The sequence below is a fragment of the Myotis yumanensis genome, unplaced genomic scaffold (assembly GCF_028538775.1).
Source record: "Myotis yumanensis isolate MYYU_CA2020_CCGP unplaced genomic scaffold, mMyoYum1.0.hap1 SCAF_5, whole genome shotgun sequence".
Lineage (NCBI taxonomy): Eukaryota > Metazoa > Chordata > Mammalia > Chiroptera > Vespertilionidae > Myotis > Myotis yumanensis.
The window spans coordinates 93,645,538-93,660,021 of record NW_027223756.1 but is presented as its reverse complement, the minus strand read 5'-3'; the positions used below and the strand labels follow the sequence as shown (position 1 = coordinate 93,660,021).

The 14,484-nt window shown below is 61.3% G+C and overlaps 2 protein-coding genes across 3 annotated transcripts in view; both read right to left on the bottom strand.

The window, feature by feature from the left end:
* The window catches only part of DMTN (dematin actin binding protein), a 30,407-nt gene extending 24,064 nt beyond the window's left edge, over positions 1–6,343 (bottom strand). Inside the window, exon 1 of the mRNA XM_070416549.1 lies at positions 6,191–6,343. The gene's annotated coding sequence lies outside the window, so the exon portion shown is untranslated. The remainder of the gene's footprint in view (positions 1–6,190) is intronic.
* Positions 6,344–7,104: 761 nt separating this feature from the next.
* FGF17 (fibroblast growth factor 17) lies at positions 7,105–12,406 on the bottom strand. Of its 2 annotated transcripts, none has more exons than XM_070414080.1 (5): positions 12,372–12,406; positions 12,148–12,184; positions 9,170–9,347; positions 8,873–8,979; positions 7,105–7,398 (listed from the first exon to the last, which is right to left on the bottom strand). In XM_070414080.1, exons 1-5 carry the CDS (start codon positions 12,404–12,406, stop codon positions 7,105–7,107), a joined length of 651 nt encoding a protein of 216 aa, XP_070270181.1. The 2 variants fall into 2 exon arrangements, with proteins under 2 accessions (XP_070270181.1, XP_070270182.1); XM_070414081.1 differs by having other exon boundaries at positions 9,170–9,314.
* Positions 12,407–14,484: the final 2,078 nt, after the last annotated feature.

The following is a 14,484-nucleotide window of genomic DNA, read 5'->3' as shown; positions in this document are numbered from 1 at the left end:
TGCTCACCTCCCCCTGAGCACACCCAGACCCACACTCACCTCCCCCTGAGCACACCCAGTCCCACACTCACCTCCCCCTGAGCACACCCAGACCCACACTCACCTCCTCCTGAGCACACTCAGATCACTGCTCACCTCCCCCTGAGCACACCCAGACCCACACTCACCTCCCCCTGAGCACACCCAGACCCACACTCACCTCCCCCTGAGCACACCCAGTCCCACACTCACCTCCCCCTGAGCACACCCAGACCCACACTCACCTCCCCCTGAGCACACCCAGTCCCACACTCACCTCCCCCTGAGCACACCCAGACCCACACTCACCTCCCTCTGAGCACACTCAGTCCCACACTCACCTCCCCCTGAGCACACCCAGACCCACACTCACCTCCCCCTGAGCACACCCAGTCACACACTCACCTCCCCCTGAGCACACCCAGACCCACACTCACCTCCTCCTGAGCACACTCAGATCACTGCTCACCTCCCCCTGAGCACACACAGATCCACTCTCACCCACCTGAGCACACCCAGTCCCACACTCACCTCCCCTGAGCACACCCAGACCCACACTCACCTCCTCCTGAGCACACTCAGATCACTGCTCACCTCCCCCTGAGCACACCCAGACCCACACTCACCTCCCCCTGAGCACACCCAGACCCACACTCACCTCCCCCTGAGCACACCCAGTCCCACACTCACCTCCCCCTGAGCACACCCAGACCCACACTCACCTCCCCCTGAGCACACCCAGACCCACACTCACCTCCTCCTGAGCACACCCAGACCCACACTCACCTCCCCCTGAGCACACTCAGATCACTGCTCACCTCCCCCTGAGCACACCCAGACCCACACTCACCTCCCCCTGAGCACACCCAGACCCACACTCACCTCCCCCTGAGCACACCCAGTCCCACACTCACCTTCCCCTGAGCACACCCAGACCCACACTCACCTCCCCCTGAGCACACTCAGACCCACACTCACCTCCCCCTGAGCACACCCAGACCCACACTCACCTCCCCCTGAGCACACCCAGACCCACACTCACCTCCCCCTGAGCACACCCAGACCCACACTCACCTCCCCCTGAGCACACCCAGACCCACACTCACCTCCCCCTGAGCACACCCAGACCCACACTCACCTCCCTCTGAGCACACCCAGTCCCACACTCACCTCCCCCTGAGCACACCCAGACCCACACTCACATTCCCCCTGAGCACACTCAGATCACTGCTCACCTTCCCCTGAGCTCACACAGATCCACTCTCACCCACCTGAGCACACTCAGATCCAATCTAACCTTCCCCTAGCACACTCAGATCCACTCTCACCTCCCCCTGAACACACTCAAATCACTGCTCACCTCCCCCTGAGCACACTCAGACTCACACTCACATTCCCCTGAGCACACTCAGATCACTGCTCACCTCCCCCTGAGCACACTCAGACCCACACTCACATTCCCCTGAGCACACTCAGATCACTGCTCACCTCCCCCTGAGCACACTCAGTCCCCTGCTCACCTTCCCCAGAGCACACTCAGATCCACTCTCACCTCCCCCTGAACACACTCAAATCACTGCTCACCTCCCCCTGAGCACACTCAGACCCACACTCACATTCCCCTGAGCACACTCAGATCACTGCTCACCTCCCCCTCAGCACACTCATATCCCCTGCTCACCTTCCCCTGAGCACACTCAGATCCAATCTCACCTCCCCCTGAACACACTCAGATCCCCTGCTCACCTCCCCCTGAACACCCTCAGATCCCCTGCTCACCTTCCCCTGAGCACACTCAGATCCCCTGCTCACCTTCCCCCAGAGCACACTCAGATCACTGCTCACCTTCCCCAGAGCACACTCAGACCCACTCTCACCTCCCCCTGAGCACACTCAGATCCACTATCACCTTCCCCTGAGCTCACTCAGATCCACTCTCACCTCCCCCTGAGCACACTCAGATCCACTATCACCTTCCCCTGAGCTCACTCAGACCCACTCTCACCTCCCCCTGAGCACACTCAGATCCACTCTCACCTCCCCCTGAGCACACTCAGATCCACTCTCACCTCCCCCTGAGCACACTCAGATACAATATCACCTCCCCCTGAGCACACTCAGATTCAATATCACCTCCCCCTGAGCACACTCAGATTCAATATCACCTTCCCCTGTGCACACTCAGATCCACTCTCACCTTCCCCTGAGCACACTCAGACCCACTCTCACCTCCCCCCTGAGCACACTCAGATACAATATCACCTTCCCCTGTGCACACTCAGATCCACTCTCACTTTCCCCTGAGCACACTCAGACCCACTCTCACCTCCCCCCTGAGCACACTCAGATACAATATCACCTTCCCCTGTGCACACTCAGATCCACTCTCACTTTCCCCTGAGCACACTCAGACCCACTCTCACCTCCCCCCTGAGCACACTCAGATACAATATCACCTTCCCCTGTGCACACTCAGATCCACTCTCACCTTCCCCTGAGCACACTCAGACCCACTCTCACCTCCCCCCTGAGCACACTCAGATACAATATCACCTTCCCCTGTGCACACTCAGATCCAATCTCACCTCCCCCTGAGCACACTCAGATCCACTCTCACCTCCCCAGCACTCCTCACTTTTTCCCACCTCAAGGCCTTCTTCTCATGCTGTTTTCACTCAGTTTTCCCCTTGTGTGCCTTCTTTGCTGGCTGAAATCCTGCTTGTTCTGAAAGATCATGGCAAACCCCAGCACTTCCCACCTGCCTCACCCCATGCCCTCTCCCCCGAAGAACCCATCGTGTGTGGGTGGGGAGTGGAGGCACTGAGGGCAGGAGGATCTAGATTGTAGGGCGCACTGGCTGTGACCGTGGCTGATTTCACATGTCTCCGTTTTGAACTCACCCACTCATGACACGGGAATAATCTTATCCCCTAAAGAAGGGGCTCCATGGGAGCCAGCCTTGCACGCTGCCTGGCCATCGCCAGAGCACTGCACACCAGTGTCCTCACTTCCCACAGCTCCATCTCCTCCTTCACTCTTTGGGGAGGTGCCAGGTGCTGCTTTGCTATCTTAGCTGTAAGAGAGAGAGTTCCAGAAGCCCCAGGGAGAACTGCCTCTTCATGGGTTCGCCCCCCCCACCCCGCACCCCAATTGCTTGACAGGGGACGATGCAATCTTGTCCATCTTTTTAATTAACTGAGGGGCTAGCACAGTGCTTGTACAGTATAGGGAATGGATAAATCCTTGGATGAACTGCTTAGGGCCCGTCCCCACCCAACTACACCTAAGGATGGAGGGTAAAGGCTGGATTCTGGCTTCTCATCCTGCCCCCACTGTGAGGGACTACACTATGACAGACGTCTTTCGGCCTTCTGATGGTTTATTGCCTCAATAAATCCTTATTCTGCATAATGTACTGTGCTGAGTACGGGGGAGGGGGGCAAAGACAGACTATTTCCACATCTACGGCACTTGCTATCCAGCAGATCCATGGCACAAGCATCAATAAGTACAGTCTGGACCAGCTGTGATATGTGCCAGAGGGCAAGGGCGGTGCAGCCGAGGAGACCAGCACAGTGGACACTGCTGCTTCCCCCGGAGAGCGGGGAAGTCACGGGGCAGGCAAGGCCGTGGGAACCTCATGAACAGATATGGACATGCGTGCTTGCTGAATGGCCAGGGCCGCAGTTCGCCAGTGTCTTGAAGAGAGCTATAGGGCTGGGGCTGGGAAGGGCCTTCTCAGGACTGAGCAGGAGCCTGGAAAGCCATGTGCTTGCTAGCGACCTGTGACAGGATCTGGGTGTGTGGTAGGGTGAGGCAGACTGAAGAAACGGACATTGTGGAGCAGGGGTGGGTGGTGCGTCAGGAGGCACAGAGACCATTTAAAAGCTGTGCAGCGATTGAGGCACCTGGTGAGGGCTGGCAATGGTGTTCCCGAGCTGGACGAGGAAGCAGTCGTGGCGAGGGGGTGAGAGTTGAGACCAGACGGCTCAGAGGGACAGCAGGAAGAGCAGGAGAGGATGCCCCTATGAAGAGGAGGCAGGAACGAGAAGGTCGGAGCAGGGGAGGCGGAGAGGGTGAAGGCAGGACAGCGCTGGCAGGTTGAGCGAGGAAAGAGTGTCACAAAGGGTGGTCCTCGCGGCGGCGGCCGTGAGGCTGAGGACACCGGGGTCCGAGGCAGGCTTTTTGGCTTGGTGACTGGGAAGCTGCCGCCGTGGGGGTCCCAGGGATAGGGCCGAACGGAATGACATGAGTAGAAGCCAGTTTGCAACCACTAACAAGCGTGGACTCCCCCTCTGACTTCCTGCTTCAGCCCCCCTCTGCCTCATCTGGCCTTTTGGAGGACAGGACAGGGAGGAGAGATCAATATAGAAGCTATTCTTAGCTCGAGTCTTGGTAATCCCAAACAGGCACAGGAACTGAGGCACGCCACTGCTACCTCCCTCTGCCCTGTCACCTCCTCCCTGACACGGACAGGTTCTTCTTGCCCTAAGTCCTCCCCCTCCCCCCATCCGCACACTTGCTGAGAGTCTGCGGGCACACAGAAGCAAGCAGGGTGCTGGAGCCAGCTGCGGGCTGGCTGAGGCCCAGGGGAAGCTCCCTCCTACCACACGTTCATACTTTACACCCCTCACCCCTCCGAGGGCCCTTGATTAGAGACCCACTCTTCCCACCTCTTCCTGTGAGCATCTTTGAAATGGCCAGCTCAGAGGGAATGAGCTGAACAGACACCCCCCGCCCCCCAGCCCCATATGCAGAGGCACCCGGGAAAGAGCCGGTCTCTGCAGAGGCACTAAATGGCGAGGTGAGCCAGGGACCCAAGGCCACACGCAGGCCTGAGACCTGCCAGGCTTGGGCTTGGGGAGGGCACGGGCACCCTGAGCTGGCATAAGCCTCCAAGCTGCCTTGCTCCCTCACCGTCCCCCAGTTTGTCCCTCTCGGCCAGGTCTCACCTCAAAAAGCAAGCAAGGAAACAGTGAGGGCTTTCTGGAGCTGGCCCCCAGAGGCCTGTCTGTGCTGGGGAGGTCAAAGAGGGAGGGAGGGGCCGAGAAAGGCAGAGAAGAAAGCAGAGGCCAGACAAAGGGCCCGTCCACCTTTGAAGCCGTCTCTAACCCAAGCCAGGGAAGGTGGGGGTGGGTCTGGGAGCCTGGCAGGGGGAGGCAGTCTAGAGTTTTAAAGAATGTCTCAAATTCCTTCGGAAATCAGAGGGATTGTAAGAACTGCCCCTCCCCAACACACTTCCTTCCCAGGCCCCCCAAGTCCAGTCCTCCACACCTGGGGGCGCCAACCCTTTGTCCTCAGGTAATTGCTGGGCGTTGCCCCCGAGTTTAAAATCCCATTGATCTTGCCAGTTATCAGCTGTGGCTCCAGACCACCCTCCCCTCACCCCCTCCCCACACCCGCTCACCCCCGCCTGAAAATGCCCCCCCGCCCCCCCAGTCTTCACCGGGATTAAGGCTCTTTGTGCCTGGGGAGGTGGGGGAGAGAAAAAAGCGACCTGGTAAAAAGCAATTATGACAAACTGGAGGGAGAATGTCCTGGGGCCTGGGAACCTCCCTCTGGTCTCAACTGCCCAGAGTTGGGGGCGTGGGGCTCCAGTCCGCACGGAGAGGGGGGTGACCCCTCCCACCGCATCCGCTCACACTCCCCTCTGCTCCCAGTTGGGCTAAACCAGGCCCCTCCACTCCCCCACCGTCCTGATGTTTAGGCCCTTTGCCGGAGAAGCGGTGTCTTTCATCTTTTCCTTCTCTTTCCATACTCCCCTTCCCCGATGTCTTCTCGGAAAGGAGGGAAACTGAGGACGGGGTCCCTGCGCAGCAGAAGGACTGGGGAGGGTGTTCCCCTCAGCGCAGACTGGGGCTTGGAGAGACCTGCAGGGGAGGGCCTCCCCCGGACAAGATTAAAAGCCAGTGCGGAGGGGCCAGAGGCGGCTTTTATGGCCTCTGAGCTCCATCCCCGAAGGGCGCACCTGGGGGCGTCGGGGAAAGCCCACCCGGGGCGCGGGGTGGAGAGGGCCGCCCTCCCCCTCCTCCTGGCCGGCGGCCCCTGAGGTCCCCCTGGGTGTGCTCCCGCCCTCCGCAGCGGACCTGGGCGGCGAGGGGACACTTTCTGGTCCTCACTCCCCCTTCCGCCCGCCCGCCCGCGCCCTCCTCCCCCACCCGACCCTCCTCACCGGAAAAAAGCAATCCTGCTCGGCGGGCGGCTGCTGCGCCGGGGGCGGGCCTGCTGCCCGGCTGGCCGCCCGCCCGGCCCCAGGCCCGGCCCCAGGGTGTGGGTTCCCTGCGCCCCAACAGGTAGCACGGGACGCGTCAGAAGAGCCAGGAAACCAGAGCCCGTGTAGGGAGGGGTGCTCTGGGCCCCCGCGGCGGAGGTGCGGGCCTCCGGGCCACCCAGGCCTGCGTGCGCCCCAGGACGCCCCGCCCCGCCCCGCCCCGCGCCGCCCTGCACCTGCCCGGCCCGGGCGCTGCGCGTCCCCGCGCCTCCGCGGGCGGCCGGCCGGTCACCCGTGCGGTTTTGGAGTTGGATCCGTCCACCCCTCGCCCCCTCACATCAGCCGTTTGCAGGAAAATGGTTTTATTCTGGGGCTGGGAGCTGGGGCTAGGGGTGCAGGCCTGGGTAGTGGAATGTGAAGAACGGTCAGCCCTCTTTTTTCTCCCTTTTTCTTTTTTTCCTGAAACAAAAACGAAAGTCCCTTCCTAGGGGCTGGCCAGGAGGAGCTTGGAGGCGGGGGCAGACTGACACCCGGGCGCAGAGTTGAGAAGAGCCACCTCCCCACAGTCTGCAAGGCCTTGAACCTGCTGCCCTCCCCCTCGGCCCAGTGAGTCTGTGTCGTCGGGGTGGGGGTGGGGGGACACTACAGCGTCTCTCCTGGGCCCGCCGCACCCCTGGGCCCGTGCCAGCGGCCCTGGAGGGGTCCAGGAGGCGGCCCTGAGGCCCGTCCAGCTTGGGCAGCCTGGGCGCTGATGCTTGTTGGTCCTCGGGACCTCCTGGGGGCTTCCCTCCCTCCGCCCCAGCCCCATCTTTGGATCAGGAAGGGGAGGGGACGGGAAGGCTGAGGAGGGACAGCTGCCACCCCGGTGTCCCTGACTACGTCCGGGGCTGAGGCCTCCGCGTGCGCTTGGTCCGGCGGGTGGGGGCCGAGCCCACGAACTCGAACTGCTTCTGCCTCTCGACCTGGTTGGGGAAGGGCAGCTGGCCCTCGTACAGGCGCTTGATGAAGTGGGCCTCCCGCTGGTTCTGGCGGCTGCGGGAGGCCTGGCGCGGTCGGCCCTGGCGCGTGAAGGCCATGAACCAGCCCTCGTGCCGGGCGTTCTGGAAGGCCGTGTAGTTGTTCTCCAGCACAATCTCCGTGAACACGCAGTCTTTGCTTTTCCCGCTGGGCTGCCAGGGAAAGAAGGAGAGGAGGGAGGTTTGTCCACCCACCCTTCCCGGCGGCTCTGCCTCCGGGCGCCCCAGGGTTTCTGCCTGGTGAGGTGGTGCCCTGGCTGGGGAGGCCGCGCGGGGAGAGAGGGACAGGCTGTGCTTGGAGTCAGACCTGCACTTGAAGGCAGGCTTGTCGTTTGGAAGTTGTACACCTCGAGCCAGGCATTCAGCCAGCCGAGCTGCAGTTTACCGGGATGAGGAGTAAAGATCTAGGGCAGTGGTTCTCAACCTTCCTCATGCCACGACCCTTTAATACAGTTCCTCATGTTGTAGTGACCCCCAATTTCATTGTTACAAATTGAACATAATTAAAGCATAGTGATTAATCACAAAAACAATATGTAATTATATATGTGTTTTCTGATGGTCTTAGGCGACCCCTGTGAAACCCCCAAAGGGGTCGCGACCCACAGGTTGAGAACCGCTGATCTAGGGGATTGTGTGGTTTCCAGCTTAACCAGTGGGCACTTGTACACAAGAGCAGCCCTCGGTGGGGGGATGGCGTTGCTGGGTGGAGGGGAAGGAGGCACCGTGCTCTGATGAAAAGAAGGGGCAAACATTTATGGACACCAACTGTGTTAGAGCCATACAGGCAGCCCTTAGACCAGTGGTTCTCAACCTTGGCTGCACATTAGAATCACCTGGGAATCTTTTTAAAATCCTGATTTCTGGGCCTCATCCTCCAGAAATTGTTTCTTTGTTATGGGGTGGGGCCACAACATTAGTAACAAAGAAACAGAATTTCCAGAGGCTGAGGCCCAGAAATCAGGATTTTAAAAGGATTCCCAGGTGATTCTAATGTGCAGCCAAGGTTGAGAACCACTGCCTTAGACTTTACAGATAACCCTGATGCTATGCCCATTTTTATAGATGAGTAGCCCGAGGCTTGACAAAAATAAGTAAATATTTGGTGAGAACAGCCAGAACCGGAAGCCAGGATTGACCAATGCTAAAGAAATGGAGTTCTGCTCAACGCTGCTGGACCCGCCACCGTGGTGTAGGTTATACTAGCACGCGGTCCCACTAGGTGCACAGTTACACTAGCAGGTGGTCAGTGTGCATCTTGCTGGCGGGGTCCGTGGAGCCCACTGACCTTGGGGGAGCTTCTGATCTGGTCTGAATGCCCACTTTCAACCCCAGTTAGCCCTTAACCCGCAACACAGGGGCTGCAACATTATGTAGGTGCTGAAATTCTTACTCATTGAGCTGGGAAATGCCCCAGGAATCTGAGCAAGAGCCCTGTGGACCAGTCAGTGTCCTCAGAGTGCTTGTCAATCCAGAGGGACTCACTGACACGGAGAACAGAGTGACAATGGTAGGTGAGAGCAGGAGGGTCATGTCCCCGGTCGCCCTGCAATGGGGATGCTGTTGGCCCGGGGCACCCCACCCCAGGAGGATCCAGTCAAGGGTCTGCTCTGTCCTGCGGCCTCACCTTCCCGATGAGCTTGCCCTTCTTGTTCATGCAGATGTATTTCTCGCTCTCAGCCCCCTTGATGCGCACCCGGCTCCCAAAGGTGTCCGTCTCCACTATGAGCTTGGCTGTCATGAGGGAGAGACTTCTGTCTATGAGGGTTGCAAGCCCAGGGGGTGGAAGCCCCCCATCCCCCACAACCCACCTGACCTCTGACCTCAGGTAGGGAACATGGGGAGGCCCTGACACAAGATCCGGGATGAACCAGGGGAAGCCGGCCAGGGGTATGGGTGGCCTCAGGTGAAGGCTGAGCCTCACCGAACTTGTTGCCGTCTTCGGCGGTGGCGGAGATGCGACGCCCGGTCACCTGCACGTGCTTGCCGCTGGTCCGGCTGTAGAGCTGGTACTCACGGATCTGCCGCCGGCTCAGCTGGTCGGTCATGGCGCCCTGGTCCCTCACGTACTGGTTAAAATTAGGAGACGGGTGATTCTCCCCCTTTGCGGTTACCAAGGGAAAAATAGTGTCAATTTGCTTTGGGTGACACCACGGCTGGTCCATCCAGGGGAGAGGGGTACAGAGGTGAGTGTGGCGGGGCAGGCCATTTGTCCTGGGAGGTCGCGGTGCAGGGTGAAGGGGGCATACAGCCATGACTTTCTCCGGCCAGTGGGTGAGCCAATCATGACCTCTCGGCTCCCTGTCCAGCCTGCAGCAGAGAAGTGCTGGCTGCGCAGGCCTGAGGACTCCTGGTGACAGAGTGCAGACTTGGAGTCGTGACTCTGGGAGCTGGAGGGAGCCTGCAGTTCTGTATCTGATCCCCGTATTCTATGGAGGAGGTACACAGGCCACATGGCTAATCAGAGACAGAACCCTGTCCTGCCTCTTGTGTGGAGCTTGTCACCCCTCCAGAACTCCGGGCGTTGGCTCTGTTAGCCAGGATAGCCAGGCTTTCTTCCATCCGCCCCGCTAGCCTTGAAGGACCCACCTCATCACGTGCACACACGCACATGCACACACAGCGGCTGGTCTGTTAGGGTCACTGGCAAGCATTGTGGAGCTGTAAGACCCTTGTCTCTAGCTCTGCGGGCCCCTGGAAGCATGTCTTAGTAGCATCTGGGGTCCTGAGCTGTGCCCACTTCCCTGCCTCTCCCCTGGGTGCTTGGGGCCCTCAGAGAAGTCAGACCCCCTTCCAGTGTTCCTCCCTCCTGCACGGGTGCGGCACCTCCTTAGTGGAGGGAGGCCAAGGAGTTGAGAAGGTGCTGTCAGCAGTGGTCCAAGGGCTGCTCCCCTGAGGCCACCTGCCTGGGGCACAGTGTAACAGAGGCTGGCGGGCATTGTGGTCAGCCATGCGGCCACCCACCCGCTCCTCCAGGCAGGGGGAGGGGCTCTTCCGCCCACACCGCCTGCAAACAAAGACAGGAGGGTACCTGGCCTCTCCTTCACTGAGCCGGAGGGACCCCTTCCCACCTCTGCAGCCAGGTGCAGCCTGACTGCATCCCAGCTGCTGCCACCACCTCAGCGCCGGCACCGAAATGCTTCTCTCCTTCTCTCCACCTGGACCCGTGGCCTTGCTGGGACAGCCTTTCCGGGTCCCAGTCCCTAAGGCCAACCCTCTGGACAGAGCTAGACCTGGACCGGCATCTGTTAGGGCCCCTCTCTCCTGGAGGGAGCGGTGGGAGTGTTGGCTTTGAGGAAGGGGAGGCGAGGGAGCAGCCTGAGGCTGACAGTGTGACCTGCTGGGGGTTAACCCTTTGCGCGTCACTGCTCATTTCCAACCTGAGCTGTCCGCAGGCCAGGACCCCAGCCCGCCCCACGCGCCTCCCTCGAAAAACCCAAGGCCTGAATCTGGGGCGGGAGACCTGCCTCCCTGCCAGGAGGAGGGGTCTGGCTGGCCCAGGACCCTTGGTGGGGTCCGCCTGCCCCCAGCCCCAGCCGCCTGGCCCAGGTTCAGGCCCTCCGCCCTTCTTGGCGGGCAGCCTCCTCCTGGCCGTCTGTTCCAGGTCAGGAGCAGAGAGGCCCCCCCAGAGCCCCCTCCTCTCCTCATCCCTTCAAGCCCTGCACAAAGGCAGCCCCACGCCCCCCCACAGCCCACAGCCCACAAGTCGCTCTCCCCGCGGGACCTTGCCTGTCCCTTTCATGTTCCCGCTGTGGGGAACCTCCCCTTCCAGTGCCGCAGACAGCTGCTTGTCAGCCGGCCCCTCAAGCATGGCTGTGGTCCGGCCTGCGGGGCCCCCTCCAGGGGGGTGCGGGGGCACTTCAAGGGGGAAAGGACAGCTTTGCCACCTTCCCCGAATCCTGAATGGGGCCTCAGCCAGGCCATAAACGCCAGGCCAGCCGCACCATTGTGCTAATTCCCCTTCCAGAACAGGTTGGGCCCACCCCCACCCCCACCCCCGCCTGGCCCGGCTGGGGGCTTTCTTCTGGCTCTCTCTGGATGTGTGAAGCAAAAGGCCTGGAACGGGGGCTTGAGCAAAAGTGGGAAGGAAAAGGGGGGTGTCTCTCTCTCCCACCCCCCCACTGCTTCAAAGGCAGCCTCTTTCCCTCGCAGAGAAAAGGCCTTACCTTCAAAAAAAGTCCCCACTGGATACGAAGAGAAGCGGCCCCTGGCCTGGGAAAGCCAAGCCGTATCCCCAGCGCGTTCTGGACCAGTGCATTTTAATAGCTGCACTTTTATGGAGAATCACAAAAAGGGACCAGCCTCGAGCTGCAGCTGGGCAGGGGGAGGTGGGCATGGGGGGCAGGCTTGGGTGGGGGAGCCTGGGGAAGCAGACCCTGGATCTTGTCTCAGACAACCCCTTTTGGGTTTGACCTCATATTGTCTGGAGTCACCTGCCCTGGCTGGGCACTCTGCTCCCATAACCCCCCAGGACAGGACCCCCCAGGACAGCACCCCCGGGACACCTGTGTGGGTGGGAGTGCGGTCAGGAGTGGAATACACAGGTGGTTTTGCATGGCAACCTGTCCTCTCAGGTACAAGCCTCACTTGAGCCATCACCTCCACCCTCTTCCAGCCACTCCCGGCTCCATCCCTCAAGTCTGTGTGGCCTCTGCACCTCGCCTTGGGGTGACCCAGTGTGGAGGGATGCCGAGCGAGGCAGAGACCCCAGGGGAAGAACACCGATAAAAACCTCAGTCGGTCCCCAAATCTGTGGTAGCCCCTTTCCTGCTCCCCTTCAAAGCTGGACCCCCTCACACCCCAGAGAGAGGCCAGAACCGGCCCTGTCCAAAGAAAGGAGGCTGCCCCTCCCCCTTCGGTGGGTGGGAGACATGGGAGAAGCTCCCGGGGCAGGTTGCCTACCTGAGTTTGACAGCAGAGAATCAGTAGCTGCAGGCACCTGTGTGGGGACAGAGGCAGACCCAGGTGTGGGTGCCAGCAGCCAGCCCAGGGCGCATCGGCGCCGCCCCCGCCCCACCCGCCAGTCCGTGTGGGAGTCCCGGTGAGACTGGGGCTGCCGCAGGCTGGAGGTGGCAACAAAACTCCCGTTTGTCGGTCGTTTGTCGGTCGGAAAGGCCCGCACTTACAGAGTGAAGTTGGGCAGCAGGCGGGCGGCTTCCATCGCCGGAGGTTTCTTGGGGCAGTGGCCCCCCTGCCCCCAAAGTCGGGAGAAGATGTGGGCAGTCCCCAGGGTAGAGCCCCAGAGAAGCCAAGGTCTCTTCAAGGCACAGGTTTTCAGGGGGGAGAGGAGGAGAGACAGGGGAAGAGGAGGAGAGAGAGAGGGAGGAGGAGGTGGAGGAGGGGGAGGAGGGCGTAATTGGGAGACTGAGGTGTGATGTGTCCACCTTCCCGGCCAGTGAGACTGCAAAGCGGCCACCGGCGGGGCTGCCAACCTCTGGGGCTCCCAGCGCAGGGGCTGGGGCTGCTGGAGCCTTCTCAATAGGAGGCTGGCCTGTGGGCTCCGACCCCAGCGGGAGTGCCCCTCCTCCCCTCTGGGGGCCAGCTTCTCCCGCCCGGGTTCGGTGCCCACTCCCCACGGGTGAGCAGCAGGTATCTGCCTGAGGTGGTGGGATGGGAATTCCCAGAAGCAGCCTCAGAAGGAGGAGCCTCCCTGCAGGGAGGGGTGGGCTTGGCCAGGACTGCGGCCGCCACTGCCTGGCTCCCCCTACCTGCTCTCTGGCCACTGGGAATGAGGGGGTGACTGTCCTGACTGACAGCCAACAGTGGGTGCGACAGCTTGAGGCCCGGGGTGGGAGGAAGGGGCGGCTGGGGCCGGGGAAGACCCCCACGGAGTGCGGAGGGCTGGCCTGGGGTGGGGACAGAAGAGCTGGCTGCTGGGCTGTGGCAGCTCCTCTGAGAGATGGGGACAGTGATGCCCGGGTGTTGGAGGACCCAAGCAGATAACTAGTGGGCGTCAGGGGGCCCATCACTCGCCATCCCCCAGGGCAGCAGCCAGTCCTGGAGCCCCTGGGACCTGGGAGAGTGCCCGGCAGCCATGTCTCCTGACCGGGGCCCCACACCGCTCTGTGAGCCGCTATTGCCCCATCCTGCAGATGAGGAAACAGGCACGCTGGTTGGTCACCAGCTCAGAGCGACCGGGCCAGTGAATGGCGGAACCAGGTTTCCACAGTCCTTGCGCCGTGTGTTCCGCACGGGACACGGGCTGTGTCTGCGTCTCTGCTCAGGGCCCGCCCAGCCCAGCGCGTCCCAATAGCCAGGTCTCCCCGCTCCTTCCCCACCAAAGGTGGTGATGGTGGCTTCGAAGGGGGCTGGTCCTGGGGGACCTCTTGGGGAAACCCCTCCTTCACTCACACTCAGCTTGGCTCCTGGGAGTCTCCCCGTGCCCCCGGGATGGGAAGAGGGGGAAAGGCTGGGTGTGGATTTATTTACCTGAGAGATGAGTGGGAGGGCAAAGGTCTCACCTCCAGGCCTTCTCACCTTCCTGAGCCACATCAATCCACAAAGCCGTCTGCCATCCCTGCCCCCACGGACAACAGGGACCCTCCGCTGCCCTGTCCCCCTCAGCACCTGGCTCCCGCCCCGCCCGGCCCAGGGAGCCCACAGGCCTGAGCTGGCCTGGGGAGGGTGGTGGGAGCCCCACTCCTGCACAGCTGGGGAGTCCAGGCTTGGAATCAAATGGGAAGATGTCAAAACTAGAAAGGCTCTTAGAGCTTCCCCATTCACTGATGCGGCCTCACAGCCAGTAAGGGGTGGGGGGCGAGGGGGGGGGCGGGTAATGGGTGTCCAGACTCAGAACACACCCAGTCTGCCCGCTCTCTGCGTTCGCCCAGGCCCAGCCCCCTGAGCATTTCCATTTTCCACATTCCTCCCACCATTTGGGGCCCCATTTAAACTCTGCCTCGTCCATAGATACTTCCCCCATCGACCGCTCCACTTGGACTCGGTGCTGGCTCTGCCCTCGGGGTGCCAGTGCCCTGATGCCCACTCCCCACCAGCCCCAGCTCCCAGGTAGGGTATGAAATGCTCCCTTCTCCTGAGGAGAGACACAGGGAGGAGACGGCTGGGGTTTGGTGGGGTGTCAGCAGGGGCACAGAAGTGCTGTAAGGAAGGTGGGTGTGGGGCATTGCACCCAACGCTATCTGGGCACAAGGCCTCTGAGCCTGAGCCCCGATTCCTATCAGTGGGGGAAGAGCCTGCTGTCACTGGCCAGCCCCTAGCCCAGCCCGGGTCCCCATGGTA